The 21,573-nt window shown below is 40.4% G+C and overlaps 1 protein-coding gene across 1 annotated transcript in view; it reads right to left on the bottom strand.

Moving 5' to 3' along the window:
* Window positions 1-242: 242 nt before the first annotated feature.
* PYGB (glycogen phosphorylase B) overlaps window positions 243-21,573 on the bottom strand; it is a 189,812-nt gene continuing 168,481 nt past the window's right edge. Inside the window, 8 exon segments of the mRNA XM_030196276.1 lie at window positions 243-949; window positions 951-1,010; window positions 8,633-8,699; window positions 9,079-9,213; window positions 11,615-11,672; window positions 11,675-11,821; window positions 18,249-18,390; window positions 20,459-20,517. Of these exon segments, the coding sequence (XP_030052136.1) occupies window positions 857-949; window positions 951-1,010; window positions 8,633-8,699; window positions 9,079-9,213; window positions 11,615-11,672; window positions 11,675-11,821; window positions 18,249-18,390; window positions 20,459-20,517 (761 nt within the window). The 3' untranslated portion in view covers window positions 243-856.

Below are 21,573 nucleotides of genomic sequence, written 5' to 3'. Positions count from 1 at the left end.
CCAGAAGAGGTAGCCTTCTATTTCTCTCTTGCTGAATATAGGATAAATTAAAATGTCTGAGGTATGACAGCCTACTAGGAATGTCTTCTATACCGAACTCCTGCCCCTCGTTTCCCCATTTGGCTCTATTAAACTGAAGATCAAGTAAATGACGCAAAAGAACACCTTGGTTCAAATATTCAGCAATTACACTATCTAAAAATGCTCTTGCTTTACACTGTTCTTAAATTGTTTTTTTTTTAAATGTAAGCCTTCCTAAGGTTTGATGAGACAGTTTAAACTAATTCTACCTAAATTTATTTGATGCATCTTACACGACAACTAAGGTAAATTAGTGGACAATATGAGAGTTCTTTTGAGAATGATGCACTTAACTATAACTTATTAGTACACCTGTCAATATCGATGACAAAGATCTTAGATCTGCAATATTCCAGATGTTGGAAAATGGCCGGAAGAGCAGAGATATACTTTCTTATGCAAAAGGGCAGAGGTGGAGGAAAAGCCAATGGGGGTAGAAGAAGGGCGAGGCAAAAAGAGGAAAACGGGCAGGAAGGATTAAGAGAGGGAATAAAGGGACTGGAGGAAGTAAAAGATGAGAAAATAACAGATGACCAGGAAAAGTAAAATAAAACTCCAGACAGATGCTCCAATGGGATACCAGGATATTTTGGAAAATCGATGTAGTAGTAATTTCTATTTACCCTTGCATTACCTGATACAAGGTGAACGAAAAGCTATATACAATTACACATGTACTGCATTTTAAGAAAATAACAAGACCATTGGTAATGGTAAATTACAAATGTAACTCAAAAACTGACAAGAGCACAAGAATGCAGGCCTAGGTGGGTGCTTATTCCCTGGGTATGTTAGGAGGTGGGATCTTCACCGCCGAGGGTTCTACGCCCCAGATTTCTCTAGCATATTCTGTAATTGTCCTGTCGCTGGGAAAACTTGCCAGAGCAGGCGATGTTCTTGATAACTTTTTTGGTCCATTCTTTAGGATTCTGGAAACAGAAAGAAAATGTGAGAAGCTGTGGAGCCCTATGCCCCCATGTCACTTTCCTGATACCCTATTAGCCTTCTAGAATCATCTTGTCTATCATCTTTTTAAAAATAACACATATCAATTAACCCACCCATCCCTATCTCAGAAGAATAGCTTATGCCAGGGCAATCAAAATGTATTCCTCAGGGGAAGTTTTCAGGCTATCTTTAATGAATATTCATAAATGAATTATTAAATTAATAAGAATACTTCTTATTAATCCAATACTTCAAGTAGCAGTCCACTCTCTCAAAGCTACTAGTATAAACAATTCTTGATTATGAATGTCCTTTAACCATTATTACCACTATCATAACTTATACATCTATGCACTTCCTGCTTATCCTGTATGTTTACCAATCAACTGATCCTACTCACTAGCTAATCATCAATTCATTCATACACTCATTCATACCATGATAGACTGAACCCTTCTGCACCACCTTCACCCACTGATTTTACCACATTGTTTAGTACATCTTCATTAACACAGTATATTCCTCAACATATAGTTCTCTATTCTTATTCCAAAATTCTTAAATCGAAATGTCTCTAAATGCTCCCACTGCAATTATGTGGGTTTTTTCATTAGACAACGCTCATCGGTTGTGTTTTTCCATTGAGTTCCATGTGTACTTGTTACACTTTATACCAGTATCGCATAGTTCTGATCATGTCCAACCAATATAATGATAAAATATGAGTTGGGGAATATTAATTACCAGAGGAGTTGCTGGCAAGCAGGAGAGTAGGGACGTGCTGTGGAATCCCTCCCGAAGGAGTTTGGGAGTGGAAGTGCGGGAAAGTGATGCCATCACTACATGGCCTGAAACACCTTAAAGAGCAGGTCACAGGAAGGTGCCCTAAAGGGCATGCCATCCCTTTGTGAGTGGCGAGGAATGGTGGATTGTAGTAACCTCTCCAGTAACAATGGAGAAAAAGAAGAAAGCATAGTCTAGAAGTACATCAACTGTGAGTACTGTGAAGGAACCTATTGATAGCCATGTTTTGCCCATAGTGGTTGGTAGTCATCTGGATGTGCCTGTCTCTTCTGATAGAGCTTCAGTTAGCTCGCCAGAGAGGACTCCCCCTCCCATGTCTATATCCTCTTCATTTAACTCTCAAGTGACCAGTCCCGTGGAGGTTGAAGCAGTGATGGGTGGAACCTCGGGGTTGTCAGTAGGACTCTCCCCGGTGACTGTAAAGCCTAAATCTGTTTCTGCTGTTGCTGTGGTGAATGTCTCTCCTCCCCCAAGCAGTCAAGATATAACTCTTCAAGTTATATGGGCATTGTTTCCAGGACTGAGTCTATGATTAAATCCCTGGTTCATCAACTTTGCAACTTTACCCAGGAGACTGTGGAGAAATTTGAGGAGATTAATAAACAATTTATGATGATTGATAAGAGGCTCCAAATGTTGGACCCTCAAATTGCCACTCTTCAAACCGCTGGGGCTTCGACGATTAAGGATAACCTTTCTGTATGTTTTGGTATTGAAAGAATTTAAAATTTGCTACACTAAAGAAACCTGAGGTTTTTGAATTTTTCTCAGATTAGACTTTTGTCTTCAGATATTTTATTCAAACAATATTTTAAAGAGGTGTTTGAAACAATCTCAATCAGATTGAAATTATGATTCTCAGAGCTATTACAATTCCTCAATGTTCTCGAGTTGTGAATTTGACAGAAAGTGGCTTGGATACCCTTGCGGTGTAATCCATTGGGTTGGTCGTGAGCCCTTGGGCCCTGGCCGAGGCCTGCAGGGCGCCGACCCAGGCCAAGGGGAGACTGACCCACCACCTCACACCCCAGCTACACAATACCCCCTAAGCTACCCCTCCCCACAGTCCCTCAGGAAGAAGGGAAATAGGCATACATGCAGGCCTCGCGGCCGAACCGGAACCCACGCACACAGAGCCACTCGTGCGAGCCTCACGGCTGAACTGGAACCCAATCACACACAGGGAGGGGTGAAAGAACCCAGAGGGCCCCCAGATGCCAGACACGCGCCGCACACCAACAATAGGGCAGAGGGGGAAACAAAGGACCAGAGCGGGCCACGCCCATGTAGGGGACTAGCGCAGGACAGGGGAACTAACACAGCAACCCCCCCCCCCCCACCAGGGTAGGAGCCCCAGGCAGAAGCAGAGGAACCAAACACAAAAGGAAGGCAGAAAGCCTTTGCCTCAAACCCACTGTAGACAGAGGCACACAGAACACAAAGGGTTAAGCTTGTAGAGCCAGCAGAGAGAGAGGCCATAAATCAACAAACAATCAGAGAGAAGGCTTCCCCTCCGGAGAGGGAGTGGGGCCTATCCAACAAACACACTGGCAGAGGCAGGAATACAATACACACAGTACACAAAGGGTAAAACTCACTGAGCCAGCAGGCCCGGGACACTGGGAAGAGAAATCCTTAAAACAACAAACAAGGAGAACGCTCCTCACTCAGCCCAGAGCCCAGGAGGCTGAGCAATGCCCAGCCCCCACTAAACAAACGAGCAGCGACCCTGATTACAGAGCTACGCACACACACACACACAGCAGCAGCTAACCCAGAGGGAAGGATTAGAATACTCTAAATCAACACACATCCCTGTCAGACTAGAGCACGTTCTGAGAGAAACCTATCAGGCTTTCCTGTTACCACCAAATAAGTAACGCAAAAGCAGAGAAACTCTTCAGCTGCAGGCTAAAGTACTATCCCCTGACGTCAGCACAACCCCTGGCAGCCAATCAGAAGAGACGTCCCCCCTTCCCCTCAGCAAACCGGCAGAATCATAACATGCGGAATCAAGTTTGGATTTGACTAATTTCCTAGAGCGTTCTAACGATGTGATTAGTACTCAAGGTACTCTTCTTGTCACATTCACATCTGGAAAGCAAAACATTTTGGTTTTAAAACAAGGATGTGTTACTTGGAGACCAAAAATTCAGATCTTCCTGATGTGGCTCGTTCCACACATCTAAGAAGGAAGCAACTCTTAGATTTAAAGGCTTGGTGTTCTTGCTATGGGAGCTACCTTCTTTTTGAGGTACCCATGTAAATGCTTGGTCAACTGGCAAAAAGAAAAAAGTATGTTGTTTTTTTAATTTCACTCAATTGGAAAATTTTCTTGGAGGTAGGAAATAATATTTTGTATTAGTAAAGACTTGGGTTTTGGAGGTTTAGTCCTTAATTAAATGAATACTCCTTAGATAGTTTACAAGATCTAATCTATTTAGACTCAGGTTTTCTAATTTGTTTACTTATTCTAATTATTCTAGGTATTATTCATATGTCTTCCTAGACGTGAGCTCAAGCACCTATTTTCAAATTTTCTTAATGAGTATTTATTTTTTGTGATTGATGGAATTATTTGTTTATTGTTATTCTTCTCAAAATCTTGACATTTCAATAAAAAAAAGATAAAATATGAGATTATATCTATATCAATCTAGGTATAGATTTCATGTTATGTGCTCTATAGTTAATCATAAAAAACATTTCTCTAAGTAAATTGGCATAAAAATAGATTTTTACAAAATTGCCCAGGTATATATGGGTAAAATAATGTGCTAAAAATCTCATAGAGGGCAGCAGTATAAAGAAGGTGCTAACATTTATATACCAATTTCATGCTTAAATCATTAGAATACTGGCGTATATACAAACATGTAATTATCCACCTATGCATATAAATGCCAAATTCTGTCTCTACACTATTTTTTTTTATTTCAAAGATGTCATTTATTGGAAATACCATGTAACAATTAATGACGTATATTAACAAGTATAACACAGGAACAATAAAGCTAAGAATAACAGCAACATCCAGTAGATACACTGTGTAAGTACTAACAAACCAACTAGCAAATGAACAATTCAAGGCAGCACAGCATTTAATTACCTCCAATTTACCAAATTGTTTCCCCCCTCCAATCCCATAATAAGGAAAAAAGAAAACAAACAGCCACTGTAGGGAAACAGGATACTGGGCTAGTTTGGGCCTTTGGTCTGATCAGTTAATTACCCTATTTTGTCCTTAAGCAGTCCCTAGACCTTCTCCCATTTAGAAATCCAATTACAACAGACAGCAGTTAATTTCTCCATTTCATATATATATCAAAGCTTAAGTAACCATTCACATGTGGAGGGCACACATGGTTCCTTCCATGCCACAGCCAAAACCAGTTTAGCTGCACTTAGGCAATACCAAACAAAGGAGAGCTTAACTGAAGCAAAACAAGAGATCACTCTATTAAGCAAGAAAATTCCAGGATTCCAAGGGACTTGTACTCCAGTGAGCAACTTATTTGAAATTGGATGCTCTTCCAATAGGCCTTAGCCTTCAGGCAAGACCACCACATATGTAACAGAGTTCCCCTCCTACCATACAACCTTCATCAGGTAAGAAAGACAAGTAGGGTACCAACAGTTTAGTCTCTCTGAAACTAAATACCACAATAAAGTAATTGAACATGGGTTCTCCTGGATATGCCAGTTGGGAAGCAGAGACTCCATGGCGATCCATTCACTATTTTTGTAAGTGGCCCCCCGAATCCCTCTCCCACTTGCTCCTATATTGAAAATCAGGGGAAACCCAAATCTTGGAGATAGCCATATAAAGCAGCAATAAGAAACCTCGCTGAACTAAAATTTGCACAGACAGCTGGAAATCAGGGATCTTACTCATTGTGTCCCAGAGTCTCAGAGTATATAGAGTGGTAGGATATGTTTCCACTGTGAACAAGCTGTATCTCCTAGGGAGCCACATTAAATATCGCAAGGAGACAGGGCCTGCTACAGCTTGCTCAATCCCAACCCAAAGTCATTGTGGCTGGTTCTAATTCCACAGAAGTCCTCACTTGAGCCACCAGCTCTCCTATCACAAAAAAGTACTTTCCTAAAAATTCTTGGTTTCCTATTCAGCCAAATAAACTGAAACATTCATGTTAAAGAGCAGAAAGAACTTGTCTAGGGACAGCTTTTGGCAAAACTTGACAAAGATGCAAAAGTTTTGGTAGAATATTCATTTTAATAGTGGCAATACATTGAAGCATAGAAAAACATAAGCAGATAAAGACCATATGGCCTATCCAGTCTGTCCATCCGTGTCATCTACTCTCCCAATCACTCCCTAGAGATCCTATGTACTTGTCCCAACCTCTCCTGAATTCAGATACTGTTTTGTTTCCACCACTTCCACTGGGAGGCCACCACCCTTTCCATGAAGAAATATTTCCTCAGGTTACTTCTGAGTCTATCCCTTTTCAACGTAATCGAATGCTCCCTTGTTCCAGATCTTCCTTTCAGTTGGAAGAGACTGCCTCCTGTGCATTTATGCTGTGTAGGTTTTTAAATGTCTCTATCATATCTCCCCTCTCCCGCCTTTCTTCCAAAGTATACATATTGAGAACTTAAGTCTGTCCCTATACTTTATGATGAGACCAATGACCATTTAGTAGCTGCCCTCTGGACTGACTCCATCCTGTTTAGATCTTTCTGAAGGCACATCTCCAGAATTGTACACAATATTCTAAATGAGGTCTCACCAGAGTCTTATACAGGGGCATCATCACCTTCTTTTTCCAACTGGCCATTTTCTCTCCCTATGCACCCAAGTATCCTTCTAGCTTTTGCTGTCGCCTTTTCTACCTGTTGGCCACCTTACGATCATCACATATGATGACACCCAGTCTGGTTCATCTGTCATGCACAAAAGTTCTTCACCCCCTAAACTGTACCATTCCCACAGGTTTTGCAGCCCAAATGAATGATCTTGCATGTTTTTAGCATTAAATCTAAGCTGCCAAATTCTAGACCATTCCTCTAGCTTCACAAGTCCTTCCTTATGTTACCCACACCATCAGGAGTATCTACCCTATGCAGATTTTGATATCATCCATAAAGAGGCAACCTTACCAGACACCGCTTCAGTAATATTGCTTACAAAATGTTAAAGAGAATCACACCAAGAACTGAAACTTGCGGCACACCACTGTAACTTCTTTGTCTCAGAATGAGTTACTACTACTACTTATCATCTCTATAGAGCTACTAGATGTACGCAGCGCTGTACACTTGAACTGAAGAGACAGTCCCTTTCTTGACAGAGCTTACAATCTAATTAGGACAGACAAACAGGACAAACAAGAGACAAGGGAATATTAAAGTGAGGATTATAAATAAGGGTTCTGAACAAGTGAATAAGGGTTCCATTTACCACTACCCTCTGTTGCCTTCCACTCAACCAGTTCCTAACCCAGTCAGTCATTTTAGGGCCCATACCGAGGGCACTCAGTTTATTTATTTATTAATCGTCTATGCGGAACTGTGTCAAAGGCTTTGCTAAAATCTAAATACATCACATCTAGGCGCTCTCCCTCAATCCACTGTCTGGTCACCCAGTCAAAGAAATTAATCAGATTTGTCTGACAAGACCTCCTCTAGTGAAACCATGTTGCTTCAGGCCCTGTATCCATTGGTTTCCAAAAACTTTACTATTCTCTGTTTATAGTATTTCCATTAATTTACATACCAGCTGATGTCAGACTTACTGGACTATAGTTTCCCACCTCTTCCTTACTTCCGCTTTTGTGAACACTGCTCTTCTCCAGTCTTCTGGGACCACTCCCAACTCTACAGAAGCACTGCTAAGGTCAGCCAGCAAAGCTGCTAGAACTTCCCTAAGTTCCTTCAGTACCCTTGGATGGATGCCACCCAGCCCCACCGCTTTGTCCACCTTAGTTTTCCTTTGGTAGGCACCTTTTTTGTTTGTGTGGAATATTCTGCCTAAAATTTAATTGATTGGGATCTGCCATTATAGTTTAGGGTTTTACTAAATGATATTTCTTTAGGTTGGCTTTTGACCTTTAGCCCAGAGAATATGAAATTTTGTCCATCTATATGAGTTTAAGTTTCAGTGAGAGATCTTGACTGAATGTGGTTTTTAGGCCTGTTCTGTTAATTGATAGAGTTATTTTCTATCTTGTTTTGTTTGGTTTAAGCTTTGTTAACTGCTCTGATCTGGAAAGGTGGAGGTATATAAAGTTTTTAAATAAAGATAAACATAAATACCTGAATAAACATAAACATTTTATACCTTATCTGAATAGTTACCTCGCCAGCAACTAAATATCGTTGCTAACTAGGTAACTCCTGGCTCAAGCTCCACTCTTAGACTGCTCTGGAACTACCTAGATAACGCTGAGGCAGTCTGTCTGGATATTTGGTGGTGTTTACTGGAAAATGCTGCTGAAAATCTAAGTACAGACCTGGTCAGCAGGACTTATCGACCCCTTAGAGCATGCAAATTTAATTTAATTCACATTTACCTATAAATTATTGTGCATATAATTAATTTATACACAATAATAATTTCTAATTGCATTAAACACTTTCTATTAAGTCAACTGTACAAACTGAATAAAAAAAAATCAACCAAATCTCCCTTGTCTCTGAAAACGAACTGAACATTTTTTTGGCCACACAAATCACTATATTTTAATCTATCTTCTGAAAGAGTGAAATATATTGTTAAATAATGCATTATCTGGTATTCAACAGTCTGCCCCAGAGACCATTGACTTGATCTTACCCTATACAGCTGGTTTACTTGTTCCTGACATTTAATATAAGCTTCGTAGTCAGCAAACACTTTAAACCTGGAGATATGGGAAAAAATGTATAGACAGTAAATAAATCCATCTTGGAGTTTGCAGACCGTCTGCCTTTGTGCTTTCTTAGACAGTAAATAAAACAGAGAGAGGCTAATTTTAAAACACATAAAAGCCTAGTTCTACATATCTTTTCAAGTCAAATGTATCTTACAAAGGGTTGAACCTGTGAAGATTATACTAATCATACTGTTTCTGACTGTACAAACAGATCTTATGACACAGATTAGAAAAATATAACAGTGCTCTCAGCTTTCTGCAGTATCATCTTCAGTCAATCATACTTTCCTCCCACTGGGCCAATATTTTCAACTACTGACCTCATTGGCAGTCTAGATATTTATTGACTGAATGTGCTTACTCCTACCTGTCATGGTTCATCAGCATATTGACCACATCCCTGAAGAGGTCTGGCTCTTTAGGAGAGAAGAACCCACCACTAATCTGATCAATCACTTGCTTCAGTTCTGGAATACGCTCATAGTATTCTTTAGCATTGTACCTAAACATGACACCAAAAGAACCTTCAGTAGGACATTGAACAAGCAAAGAGTTATAACATTTGTTCTTCAAAATAAAATATTTATTGTTCACCCAAAAAAGCCCCATTTTTATAGGGAGCCTAGGCTGGAAAAGGTCTGTTGATGCTGGCACGTTCAACATTTCCAATATATTTTACAGAAGGCTTACTGAACATGAAACTTTTTGTAAAATGTATATAAGACTGGTGGAACAATACATGTGTTTGGCATCAGCTGCTAACACCCAAGTCACAAAAGCACATTCAAAATGAGATCATAACCACAGGGGGCTTTTAACTTGTAAGTAGTGGCACTTACCTGTATAAGTGGTGGATCTTGCTACCTATGTGCATAAGTGTTGGTACATAACATACGCACATAGCGTATTTTGCAAAACTGCACATCTAAAAGGAGGCAAATAAGAAGCCGAGCTCCACAACTCTAATTTTTTGCTTTTTGAAATGGTTCTGAACACCAGCGAGACACGCATAATTCCTCCTTCAATCATGCCTCTAAACATCCAGTCCAAACGAACATTTAGCTGACAGGTTATGCATGACCTGGAGCAGGTGCAAATGCGGATGGGGTGATTTTTGAAGCTTAATTGTATAGCCCTTGCAGAACAGGGAGTACCCATATACTTTTAAGGTCTGCTCAGACAACACTCCCTTCAAATTTCTGTGTGCCACTTGAATACACATTATCCCTGGGATTCTATATATGGCGCCTTAATTTCCATGCAGAAATCGAAGCATATTCTATAACAATGCGCACAACTTAATTGGTTAACTAACTAATCAGCACCATTAATTGGATGTTAACAAGCAATTATCAGCACTAATTGCTATTAAAATTTACGTGCACAATTCGCTAAGTGTATTCTGTAATGTGGTGCACCTAAATTCTAAGTTGTATAGTTTAAAAGGGGACGTGGCCATGGGCAGGGTGTGGGCATTTCTAAAATCTATGTGCGTTGTTATAGAATACACCCACTCTGCACCTAATTTAGGCATCGAGATTTATGCCAACTAAGACACGGTGTAAATGGCCGCGACCAGATTTAGTCGCGTGGAGAGGCACTTGGCACATTCTATATACAGTGCAGAAATTTAAGCCTATTTTATAAAATTTAGGAGTACTTAAGGAATATGCCTAGACGTATATATCTTCCCGTGCAGATCTTTCAGGCACCATGAATAGAATCTAGCCCTATAAATACAGCCCCTTCTAAAATCATGAATTATACATGACTTATGCACACGCAAATGACTTTTTTTACACATCAAAATCTCCCCCAGTGTATGTTAAAGTGCCATTAATACACTGCACAATTAACCCAACTAAAATATTGCTGATCTGGGAAACTGAAGCAAGAGGCCTGAGAATGTGGAATTGAAAAGCTGAGTGGGGTTGAGGGTGTAATGTGATATATTCCATTTAAGTCAATGGTTGTCAACCCAGGCCTTATCAGGATTTCCACAATCAATATGCATGAGACAGATTTGCAAACTGTGGAGTCTGTGCATGCAAATTGATTGCATTCATATTTCTTGTGGTTGTCTTTTAACAAAGGTGCAGGTTATGGGGCCCATAGCCCATTTTAAGCCTATTCTATAAAGAAAAATTGTTGCTTATATTCATTTATAGAATACTATCGCAAGTGCAGTAGCTGAACATGCACGTACATTTAAGGTATGAATACTTAAACCAGTCTTATAGCTGATGTAAAATCCTGTAACTATCTCTGTGATAGAATTCGTGAAATTTATAGTTTTCTATAACTTATGTGTACACTTGTGTGCTTCACCCATGCAGACACTCACCAGAAAAATATATGCCATCAAATTACTGCATGTAATTTTCTGTTAGTCTGCCATTTATGCAACTTCTTGCCACTTTCAACTAGTTACCTTCTAATAGAATTCCCCCTATATGAGGATAAAGCACTTTTTACCCATGTTAAAAATAATTCCTCCAGCATAACAATATATCCTAAACCTGACACATCAAGTAGTCATTTTCCCCTGCTAATAAATCAAGGACCACGCCCGCAGTGTACGAGCAGCTTTGTAATACCTGTGATTTCTATGCTAAAAGTCATGAAACATCCCTTCAGATTCAAGTTGACTTGCACAGAACTCTAACATCAATGTAATCAAAGCTGGCACTAAGAGGCTGCAACCAGGGCCACTGCCCTGGGCCACCATGCTACAGTGGGCCCCATGCTTGCCTGAAACTGTAGTAAACACAACTTGCTGGTGGGCCTTGAGGCCCTCTCCCAAATTATTGCCCTGGGCCTAACATGCCTATTACTGGCCCAGAATTCAATTGTTTTTTTTATTACTGCACATGAAAGGCAGTCTATACTGCTTCTATACACACCCTTTCTTGTCAACAGCCTCCACATCTTCCACTCTCATGCCAAAAATGAAAAGGTTCTTTCCCCTGCCTCCTCTGCCATTTCCACGTTGGCACCATCCATGGTACCGATGGTGAGGGCGCCATTCAACATGAACTTCATGTTTCCTGTTCCAGAGGCCTCTGTCCCCGCCGTGGAGATCTGCTGAGAGAGATCTGCAGCTGGGATCACTGAGAAAAGCAAATATGAAAAAAAAATATTAATTCTTTGAATTTTTTCTATTATTGACCCTCTGTGACACCAAAATACATCCTTTACCATCTCCACTAGTGGTCCGCTGGTCTTATTGATGATCAGCAGTGTTGTTAACCATCGTTATTAATGTTCTATGGCTGTGACCCCATTATCATGGCTATAGAAAGCACGTGACACCCCTCCCAAGGTGTGTCGCAAACCCCAAATGCGTTTTTCAGGACTGCATTGGAGGCCACATCTCTCAGTTCTGAAGTCCTGCTGTAAACAAGTACTTATTTTCTATGTATTTATTTAATAAATTTATTTTTACATAGTCTTTTCCTAATCATTGATTTCAAATGGGTTAACATAATAATCACCAAATCAAATCCAAGTCTTACATAGTCAAGAAGTGAAAAAAAACCCTTCATGTAGACTATGAAAATGTTGTTCATAGTCAAAATGTTTTCAAATGGGTGAACACAATAATCACAAAATCAAATCCAAGTCTCACATAATCAAAAAGTGAAAAAAAAACCCCATCATGAGGACTATGAAAACTATGTCTATAGTCAAAATGTAAAAATTAGCCAAAACATTACCTGTTTTTGGGAATGCTTTTCAGGAGAGGTGTGTACAAAAGTGTGCGTGTTGGAGGTTTGTGTTTGGGGGAATGGAGGATGTAGTTGTATATGGACGTATTTGTAGGGTATGTGGTTTGAGTGTGTGTTTGTACGTGGGTTGGTGGATAAATGCGTATATGTGGGTAAGGTGTATGTGGTGGAGGTGTGTGTTTGGAATGCAAGAGTATGTATATGCAGTGGGTACTGCACTCGGTATAGTGTGGTGATGTCTATCTGGTGAAGGATGTTTGTAGGGTCTATTTTGAATGGAAAAGGATCGTGTGGGTAGAAGGGACTTGTTTAAGGATAGTGGCTGTACGGAGGATGATGTTATGTGTTTTTAAGTGGTATGTCTATATATTTACTGGTAGCAGTTGGCGATGTGAAGGAGCCTTTGTGAGTGAGGAATTGTATGGGTTTGGGGAGTTGTGTGTAAAGGTGAAATGGGGTATACAGATATATTTTTTATAGTTAGCAGTTTGTATGTAGGGGTGTGTAAGTATGGGAGTGTACAGCATAATTTGGCTGGGGGGGGTAGGTAATTAGTTGTGGTGTATGTGTTTTGGGGGCATGATTGTGTGTATATGTAGCAAGTTGTAGTGGGAGTGTGGGGGTGTGCAGGAAAGCAAAGGCGCCAATGGGGGTGTGCAGGAAAGCAAAGGCGCCAATGAGGCTGTGTGTCATGGTTGTCTGAGTGTATGTGGGTGGGCGGAAGGGTGGATTAAAAAGCTGTGCCAGTTATTTTCCCTGTTTCTGTGTGGGAATGTAGGTGTAGGTTCTCATGGGTGTGTCAAGAGCAAGGGAGTAGGAATGTATGGAATGCAGGGTGGGATATGTGGGAGTGTATGGAGGTGAGTGAGGGAGTGTCTGTGTGATGTGTAGGTGGGTGAGTGGGAGTGTGGGGTGGGTGTGAGTAGGGGAGAGTGTGGGAGTGCAACTGTTTTAAATGTGTCTTCTTCTTTGGGGTGGAAGCAATAGTGGGTGAACTGACTTATAAGGCAGGGCATATTTTGGAGTTAATTTTTCTTTAGGAGGGGTGGGATTTCTTATCTTCTCCAGTTATTACACCATTACCCTGGACTGATCATTATTCCTTATCATGTGAAATTAAAATACAGGATATGAAGAAAAAAGTAGATGGATTGTCGAATGTTAGTATGAGAGGGCCTATAGACACACAGAAATTGAAGGAATCCGTACTTCCACAATTGAATAATTTGGGTGATGTACCCATGGACCAAACTGTCGAACACTGGTTCCTTTCCCTGACTACCTGCCTTGACTCAACAACTCCATTAGAGAAGAAAACATTTTATAGGCAGCGTCTGACTCCCTGGTTTTCCAGAGAGTTGATCGAGCTAAAGCAGGCATTGCGGAGGAAGGAAAGGAGGAGGAGGAATTGTCCAGACTATTTTACTCAGTTGGAGTATAAGAATTGATAGAGAAACATCAGATACAGTCTGTTGGTGATGAAGTATTTTTATGATAACAGGATTCAGGAAGCAGACTCCTCTCCCAAAGAATTGTTTGGGATAGTAAAACAATTGAAAGGGTTAGATCAGAAACAAGAGTTAGTACATGTTACAATTAATAGTCTGGATTTTGTAGAAGCATTCTTTAAGAATGTGGAGAATATTACGGTTGCTTTATTTTGTCTCAAGCTCTTCCAGATATAGAGAGGAATGAAGATGTACAAGACAGATGGTGTGAATGTTCTACAGTAACTGTATCTCAGGTGGAAAAAGTTTTCTCCATGGTGAATAGTTCTTCTAATTCATTAGATGTTTGCTCTCCAAAATTATTAAAATCATTAAGGAAAAAACTCTCTCTATTTATTGCTTGGTTGGTTAATAAATCTTTGATGGATGGGATCTATCCTGAAATGTTTAAGAAAGCAATTGTGAGGCCCCTTCTTATGGCTAATTGGTCAGAGAGTTCAGAAATAGGTAATTACAGGCTTTATCATCATTTTTTTTTTTTTTGCAGTAAAAATCCTGGAAAAGTTGCTGTCTTGGAGGAATTCTATCTTTTAGATGAGTTCCAGTTTGGTTTTCGACCTAAATTCTCTACAGAGACACTCCTGATTATGGTATGTGGCATAGGCGTCCTGTATAAGAGGCTTGGGGAGGCTAAGCCTCCCCAGCCCAATCCTGGACTTCCGTTTGCTATGCAGCCCGCCCCACGTGTTTTGACCTTTTATTTCCATGGCAGCGACGTCAATGAAGAAAAAAACTACAGGCTCGCCACCTACTTCTCCCTTCTCTCTGCACACAGTGTCCCGCCTTCTGCGGTGATGCATTTCCTGTTTCCGTGAGGGCGGGACACTGTGTGCAGAGAGAAGGGAGAAGCTGGCGGCGAGCCTGTAGTGTCTTTTTCTTCATTGACGTCGCTGCCACGGAGCGTATGGAGGTAAGCTCCGCCCCCTTTAGCCTCCCCAAACAGTTGGGCTACCGACCGTCTATGGGTATATGACAGTGTCAGGGCAGGCTGCCGCTTTGTTAAAGGAGCAAGCTACATTATGGTGGCTTTAGATGTGTCTGCAGCCTTTGACACTGTACATCATGCCTTGTTATTGGGACATTTGGAAAAGATGGGAATTGGGGGGAAAGTTTTATCATGATTTGGTTCTTTACTGGAAGGCAGGCTGTTCCAGGTTGAGAATAAACAGTTGGATGGATATTACTTCAAGTGTCCTTCAGGGCTTAGCCCTCTCGCCAGTACTTTTAAACATTTATTTGGTGTCTCTTTGTAAGTTTTTAAAAGGGCTAGGGGTATCTTACAAGCTTTATGCCAATGATGACCAAATCTTTTTCCCTATTGAGGGGTCGGTGGAAACGGCATTTGGTTGTTTGTGATAATTTTTGTTGACAATTGAAAGGTGGATGACAGAGAACAGACTCAAAATAAATATGACAAAAACCCAGATTATGATTCTTTCAGTTCATTCTGATTTGAATTTTCCAGATCAATTTGAAATGGGAGAGACAGTGATAAGTATTAAGCATGAGGTTAAATATTTAGGCGTGGTGTTAGACTCTTCCTTGTCATTAACGACTCATATGAGTAGCTTAGTTACATGCATTTTCTTTAAACTAAAATTACTTAGATGTTTAAGAGATTGTCTGCTGTCAGAAGACAATTTCAAGATAATAATTCATGCTTATATTATGCTGATATTTGATTACTGCAATGCATTGTTGCTAGGGGTGCCGGGGAAAGTGATGCAATCGCTCCAGGTTGCCCAGAATGCGATGGTAAGAGTGCTATCTAGGGGGAATAGATTTGATCATGTTTTCCCTGTCGTCGGTTGCCAGCAAAATGACATTTGAAATTTAAGATGCATTTATGGAGAGGCACCTCCGTTATTATTGGCTTTTCTGAAGATTCATTGTACGCAGCAGCCTCTCCGATCTAGTGATCAATTTTTGTTGGCGATCCCATCAATGAAGCAAATTTGCTTAAATGATAATCGGTTATCATGTGTGTTTCAGGTAGAGGGTGCTAGACTGTGGAAACAGCTTCTGAAGAAAAGTTGTAATTTGAAACAGTATTTACAATTCCGGAAATATTTAAAGGCTTTTTTGTTTAGTAATGCCTTTGGTTTGAATTATGATGGAATGTAGAGATTGGGTCCAATGATGAAGGGGCTTGTGATTTCTGCTTTTTGAGGAGAGATGTGATTGTAGGGACTGGGATGATTTTAGGTTTGAGGATTTTTTTTTCTTTTTTTGGAGTATGTATGGTCTTGTTTGTATGATGTTAGATGTTTTGTGTTTATATTATGGATGTGATACGCATGAACTACCTAGAATTTAAGATAGTGAGGTATATAAACTGTGATATAAATAAATAAAATAAATAAGTACACCGGATGTGTGTAGGCAGTGTAGGGTGTGAGTGGGTGTAAGTATAGGTGTGATACTATATTGCATTTTTGTTGGTTGTTCTATTTTAAACAGCTTGCTAATTGAATTCACTTACAGAGTACAAACCTATATGTAAAGTTATGAATTACTGTTTGAGTCACATTTGAAGAGAGAGCTTTTTGGTTTACGTTATTTTATGTATGCTTTATTGGAAGCTTCTTAGTTTTTAGTCAGAGTACAAGTTTTAAAATAAAATAATACATCCGGGAACCTGTGTCTGAGTGCTGGATAAAGCTAACCTGATCCAAGGAACCTGTGCCACGCTGGGAGGGAACAAATAACAAGTGAAGGCATTTTTCTGGCTTGTAATTCAAGTGCTTTACCTGACCGTTTTTGAAAAACAGACTTTTTTTTTGTTCTATGTGTGTGTGTGTTTTTTAAATAACTTAAATATCAATGAGCAAATATGTAAAACTTCCAAGGTATAAATGCAAAAGAGGGAGAATTATTTCCATGGAAAGGAAGCACTGGAAGGAATATTCATAGGATAAGGTTAAAAAAAAGTTGACAAGAGTAATCAAAGGGAAAGGGAAGTGGATGCAGGGAACAGCCTCCTAGAGAGAAGTGGTATATAAATTCAAGAAGCATGGGCCAGACACAGAGGATCTCTAAGAGGAAGTGATTGTATAACAAAGCAGTTGGAATGACCAGGCAGATTAGGACATACAGGGCTTCTTTTACAAAGCCAGGCTGCCAGTTCTCAGTGTGGCAAATGAGAGGAAGCCCCTTCTATTCTTATGGGCTTCCTCTCATTTGCTGCACGGGAATCACTAGCACGGCTTTGTAAAAGAAATCCACAGTCTTATACTGCCATCATGTTCTATGTTTCTATGTGTGTAAGAAGTGCTTTTAAGGGGGATATATGTGTAGGGAATATGAGGCATATACATGAGTGGATGAAGCAGTAGCATAGCCAGAGATGAATGTCTGGGTGGGCCCAGGGGTGAACTGGTGGACCAACACACATCTTCCCCAGCCCCCTCTACCCCCTACCTCCAACATTAAAAAATTGGTTTAAGTGATTCTGTGAGGCACAGAAAAACAACATTAGAACAACAAAAACAATGAAAATAAGATAAAATTGTTTTTACTAAATAATTTTTTTTAGTTATTCACTTTTCACAGTTGATTTTGGAGAATAAGCAAAGTCAAGCACATACATTAAAAGTGGACCCATGATTATACTGATAAAACCCTTGGACAGTAAGAAGAGGTTGTCATACGCACCTTTTCAATTTATATATTTTTTTCATATATATAGGGGGTCATTTTCTGTGTTGTCAGAAATAAAAATGTTGAATCATAAAAGTGTCACAAACATATTACACTGCAAAGTGCTGAACAAAGGCAGCAGCATATGACAAGAGAACTTATAAACAAAACAACTGTGCAAGTTACATAAAGCTCAGTTGAAAACTAGCCAATAACCTTTATTTTAACATTATATTTATGTTTTAGGTATAATGTCTGGCAAACCTTTGAAAGCAATGGTAAAGCTAACCAATCAACCCCCCCCCCCCCCCCCAGTGCCACTTATTTCAATAACTAAACACCCCCTTCAGCAAACCTAGCAAAGACATCCAGTACAAGTCCCAAAGTGAAATTGTCTATGTCCCCACCCTCTATTCATTTAAATGGCAGACCTATTTATTTTGCCTGGTCAGCTAAGTGGGCAGGACACTGAATATTGTCTGTACCCATGTAACTTCTGGGTACTGCTACTGACCTAGATATTCAGTCCTGGTGCCTGAATATGTCCTGGTTCTGAATATCTAGGTCTAAATTAGCCAGTGGTAGTAAACGTTTATAAAAACACTGACCACTGCCTACTCAATACTGACCTGTATGTTTCCTTCTCAGTCCTTTCATCCTACCTTTTTCAGCCAGCGACACTCGATAATTCTCCAGGTAGATGACTTTAAGCCTGTCTCCTATGACTGGATCATTATTAACGATCTCACCTACTGAGGTAATTAGCTTGATAATCATTTTGGCCATATGGTAGCCAGGAGCTGCCTACAAAGGAACAGAGTGATGCGAGAAATTATGCAAGGTATAAACAGGATAACAATCACATAACTCAGGATGGCCGCAAGCCCATGGACACTTTGCATCTGTAGACCTGTACATTTATTTTCAAATGGAAACTCCCTACAGAGGCTTCGCTTTGAAAATCTGAGCTACAGTACATACCACGGGTACCTGGACCTTGCTCCTAAATGGGAGGACCTGCAAAGCTTGTGTGCTGATTTCAAAGGGAAATTTGCCATATGTAGCTTCCCTCCCTCTCATCTATCTTCACCCCTTTTTTTCCTGTGAGTAATAGCATGCACATTATTTTTAAATTCAAATTTAATAAATGTTCATACAGAATATAAATTAAAGGCAAACTAACAAGAAAATTAACAAGGAAAAAAGGAAAACATAATATACTAGCCCACATTATGGGAAACAAAGAATCCATACACTCAATAATTAAACACAGTATTTAAAGATATACTCTGGGGAGGTGACCAAACACCAAAATTACTTGTCAACCCATTTATATCATACCTACTCACTCATTCCAGAGACCTTATAAAAACAAATTAAGTTTCAGAATGCCCAGATCAGACGTTTTCTAATTGAACAAGGTCATAAGTGGTCATATATGACCATACAGTTACAAGGAAATTTCAGAAAAAAAGAAGCACCCAATGCTTCCGAGGCTTCAGCTGTAAGAATGCTTCCTGTGTAATTATGTAGGTCTGTACATATCTGGGAAAATATTAATATTCTGGCCACAAAAGGGTACCTATCTCTTAGACTTTGCACAAATCCATTTTAAGACCAATATATTCTCCATCATGGAACTGAAAGTAACCAGCATGGTAGCATGCATTGAGATGTTATTTTGGAAGGACTTAAAAAAGGCTAAGTCCAAACCATCCCCTGACACAATATGATCCAAACCCCCTCCTTGTCAAGTCCAGCTCTGATACCACTAAGGAGATAATACAGCTTGGCAAGAGATGAAGAATCTACTTGTGGATATCCCAACACTTCTTTTAAATGTTTCTTGAAAAGCTCTGGAGGGACAAATAACAAGCCTGAGGACATTTTAACAAACTCAAATTCTTAGCTCTAAGGAGATTCACTATTATTTCCAGCTTACTATGTAGCATTAAGCTAGTGTTCATATTAATGGCATCTCCCATTTGCACTGATGATACATGTCCTTCTACCTTTTTAAGTCATGCTTCCATTTGTGTCAGCCTTCCGTCCTGCTCAGGCAATTTCTGCACAGTTTCTTTTCAAAAGTCACAAAGGTAAGTTAGAGTTCCTTTTAAGGAGGCCTCAGTACAAGTCACAATAATCCAGTATCTTTTTAAAGAGGCATTAGCTGGGGGTTGAGAAGAACTCTCTAACCCCAAGGAAAAAGATGGCACCTGGGGAAAAAGAACATTGCCCTCTCTACTGAGCTTAGAAGAAACAACTTGAAAAGTACTCCCTCTCAAGAACAAATTAGAAGCATCAGATTGAACCTTACTTAAGAAAGACAAGTCCACCCTCAGGCTGAGAGTGGGGTTGTCCCACCCAAACTCAAAGTGGCTTCTACAGGAGGGGAAGTACTTACTTTGGAGAGGTAACTTTGGAATTCCTCAACACTCTAAGGTGTTGATCCATTGAACCTTGCACCATACCATATCCTATAAGCCCAGAACAATTATCCTTCTATTTCCTCTTCTCCATATCCAACTTACAAGATAGATGACAATATTCTGCTCCTTGTGCCTCTCATGCTCTGAAAAGGCTCCAAAGAGGCATGTCATTTTGGCCATACCCATTTAGGAACATGCCTGTGGCCATGCACCTATGGCTGCATTTGGCAGTAGGCCCTAGGTTTTAGAGGACTAGTCGCTCTCTGATGTCAGCAAGGAGTAAGCCTCCATACTAAACGTGAGACATACAGCCACCTGCTTCCTCCAATAGATGCTGGAATTGGATTAGAGTTTCTCTCTGTACTACGTCAGTCCTCTACTCATAATTACCTGTGGAAGAATACAGGGTAAATAATAGAGAAAGTTTTTGATGAATACCATACCTTTCCTCCAATCATGATAGTTCTTGGTACAAAGGATTTGGATGTCTCTTTCCTCATACCTGGGAGATTTAAAGAAAGAAAGCTGTGATGTAAAGAATTTCCATGGGTTTTGGCTGTTTCATACTGGTATGCCAGTCTCTACATCTACCTAAGTACAGTATCCTGCTTATAATCGAAAGAGAAAAACGCCTATATTGTGACCCAAATCGGGAGATAGACGTTTATCTCCCAAAAACGAATAAAGCGGTATAATCAAAAGCCGAATTTGGACGTTTTCAACTGCACTCCGTCGCGGATGCGGACAACGTTGATGGGGGCGTGTGGAAGGCGTGGTGAAGGTGGAACTGGGGCATGGTTATCTGCCGATCAGAGATGGGCGCCTTTCGCCGATAATGGAAAAAAAATATGCGTTTTTAGCGAGAATTTAGGGCACTTTTCCTGGACCCTGTTTTTTCCACGAATAAGGCCCCAAAAAGTGCCCTAAATGACCAGATGACCACTGGAGGGAATCGGGGATGACCTCCCCTGACTCCCCCAGTGGTCACGAACCCCCTCCCACCACAAAATATGCCGTTTCACAACTTTTTATTTTCACCCTCAAATGTCATACCCACCTCCCTGGCAGCAGTATGTAGGTCACTGAAGCAGTTATTAGGGGGTGCAGTGGACTTCAGGCAGGTGGACCCAGGCCCATCCCCCCTCCACCTGTTACACTTATGCTGGTAAATGGGAGCCCTCCAAACCGCCCCCCAAACCCACTGTACCCACATGTAGGTGCCCCCCTTCACCCCTTAGGGCTATAGTAATGGTGTAGACTTGTGGGCAGTGGGTTTTGAGGGGATTTTGGGGGCTCAACACCCAAGGGAAGGGTGCTATGCACCTGGGAGCTGTTTTACCTTTTTTTTTTTTTTTTTGTAAAAGTGCCCCCTAGGGTGCCCGGTTGGTGTCCTGGCATGTGAGGTGGACCGGTGCAGTACGAATCCTGGCCCCTCCCACGAATAAATGTCTTGGAGTTATTCGTTTTTGAGCTGGGCGTTTTCGGTTTCCATTATCGCTGAAAAACAAAAACGCCCAGTTCAAAAAAAGATAAACGTCCATGTTTTTTCAAAAATACG

Source organism: Microcaecilia unicolor, chromosome 3, assembly GCF_901765095.1.
Source record: "Microcaecilia unicolor chromosome 3, aMicUni1.1, whole genome shotgun sequence".
Lineage (NCBI taxonomy): Eukaryota > Metazoa > Chordata > Amphibia > Gymnophiona > Siphonopidae > Microcaecilia > Microcaecilia unicolor.
This window is presented reverse-complemented; position numbering and strand designations above follow the sequence as displayed.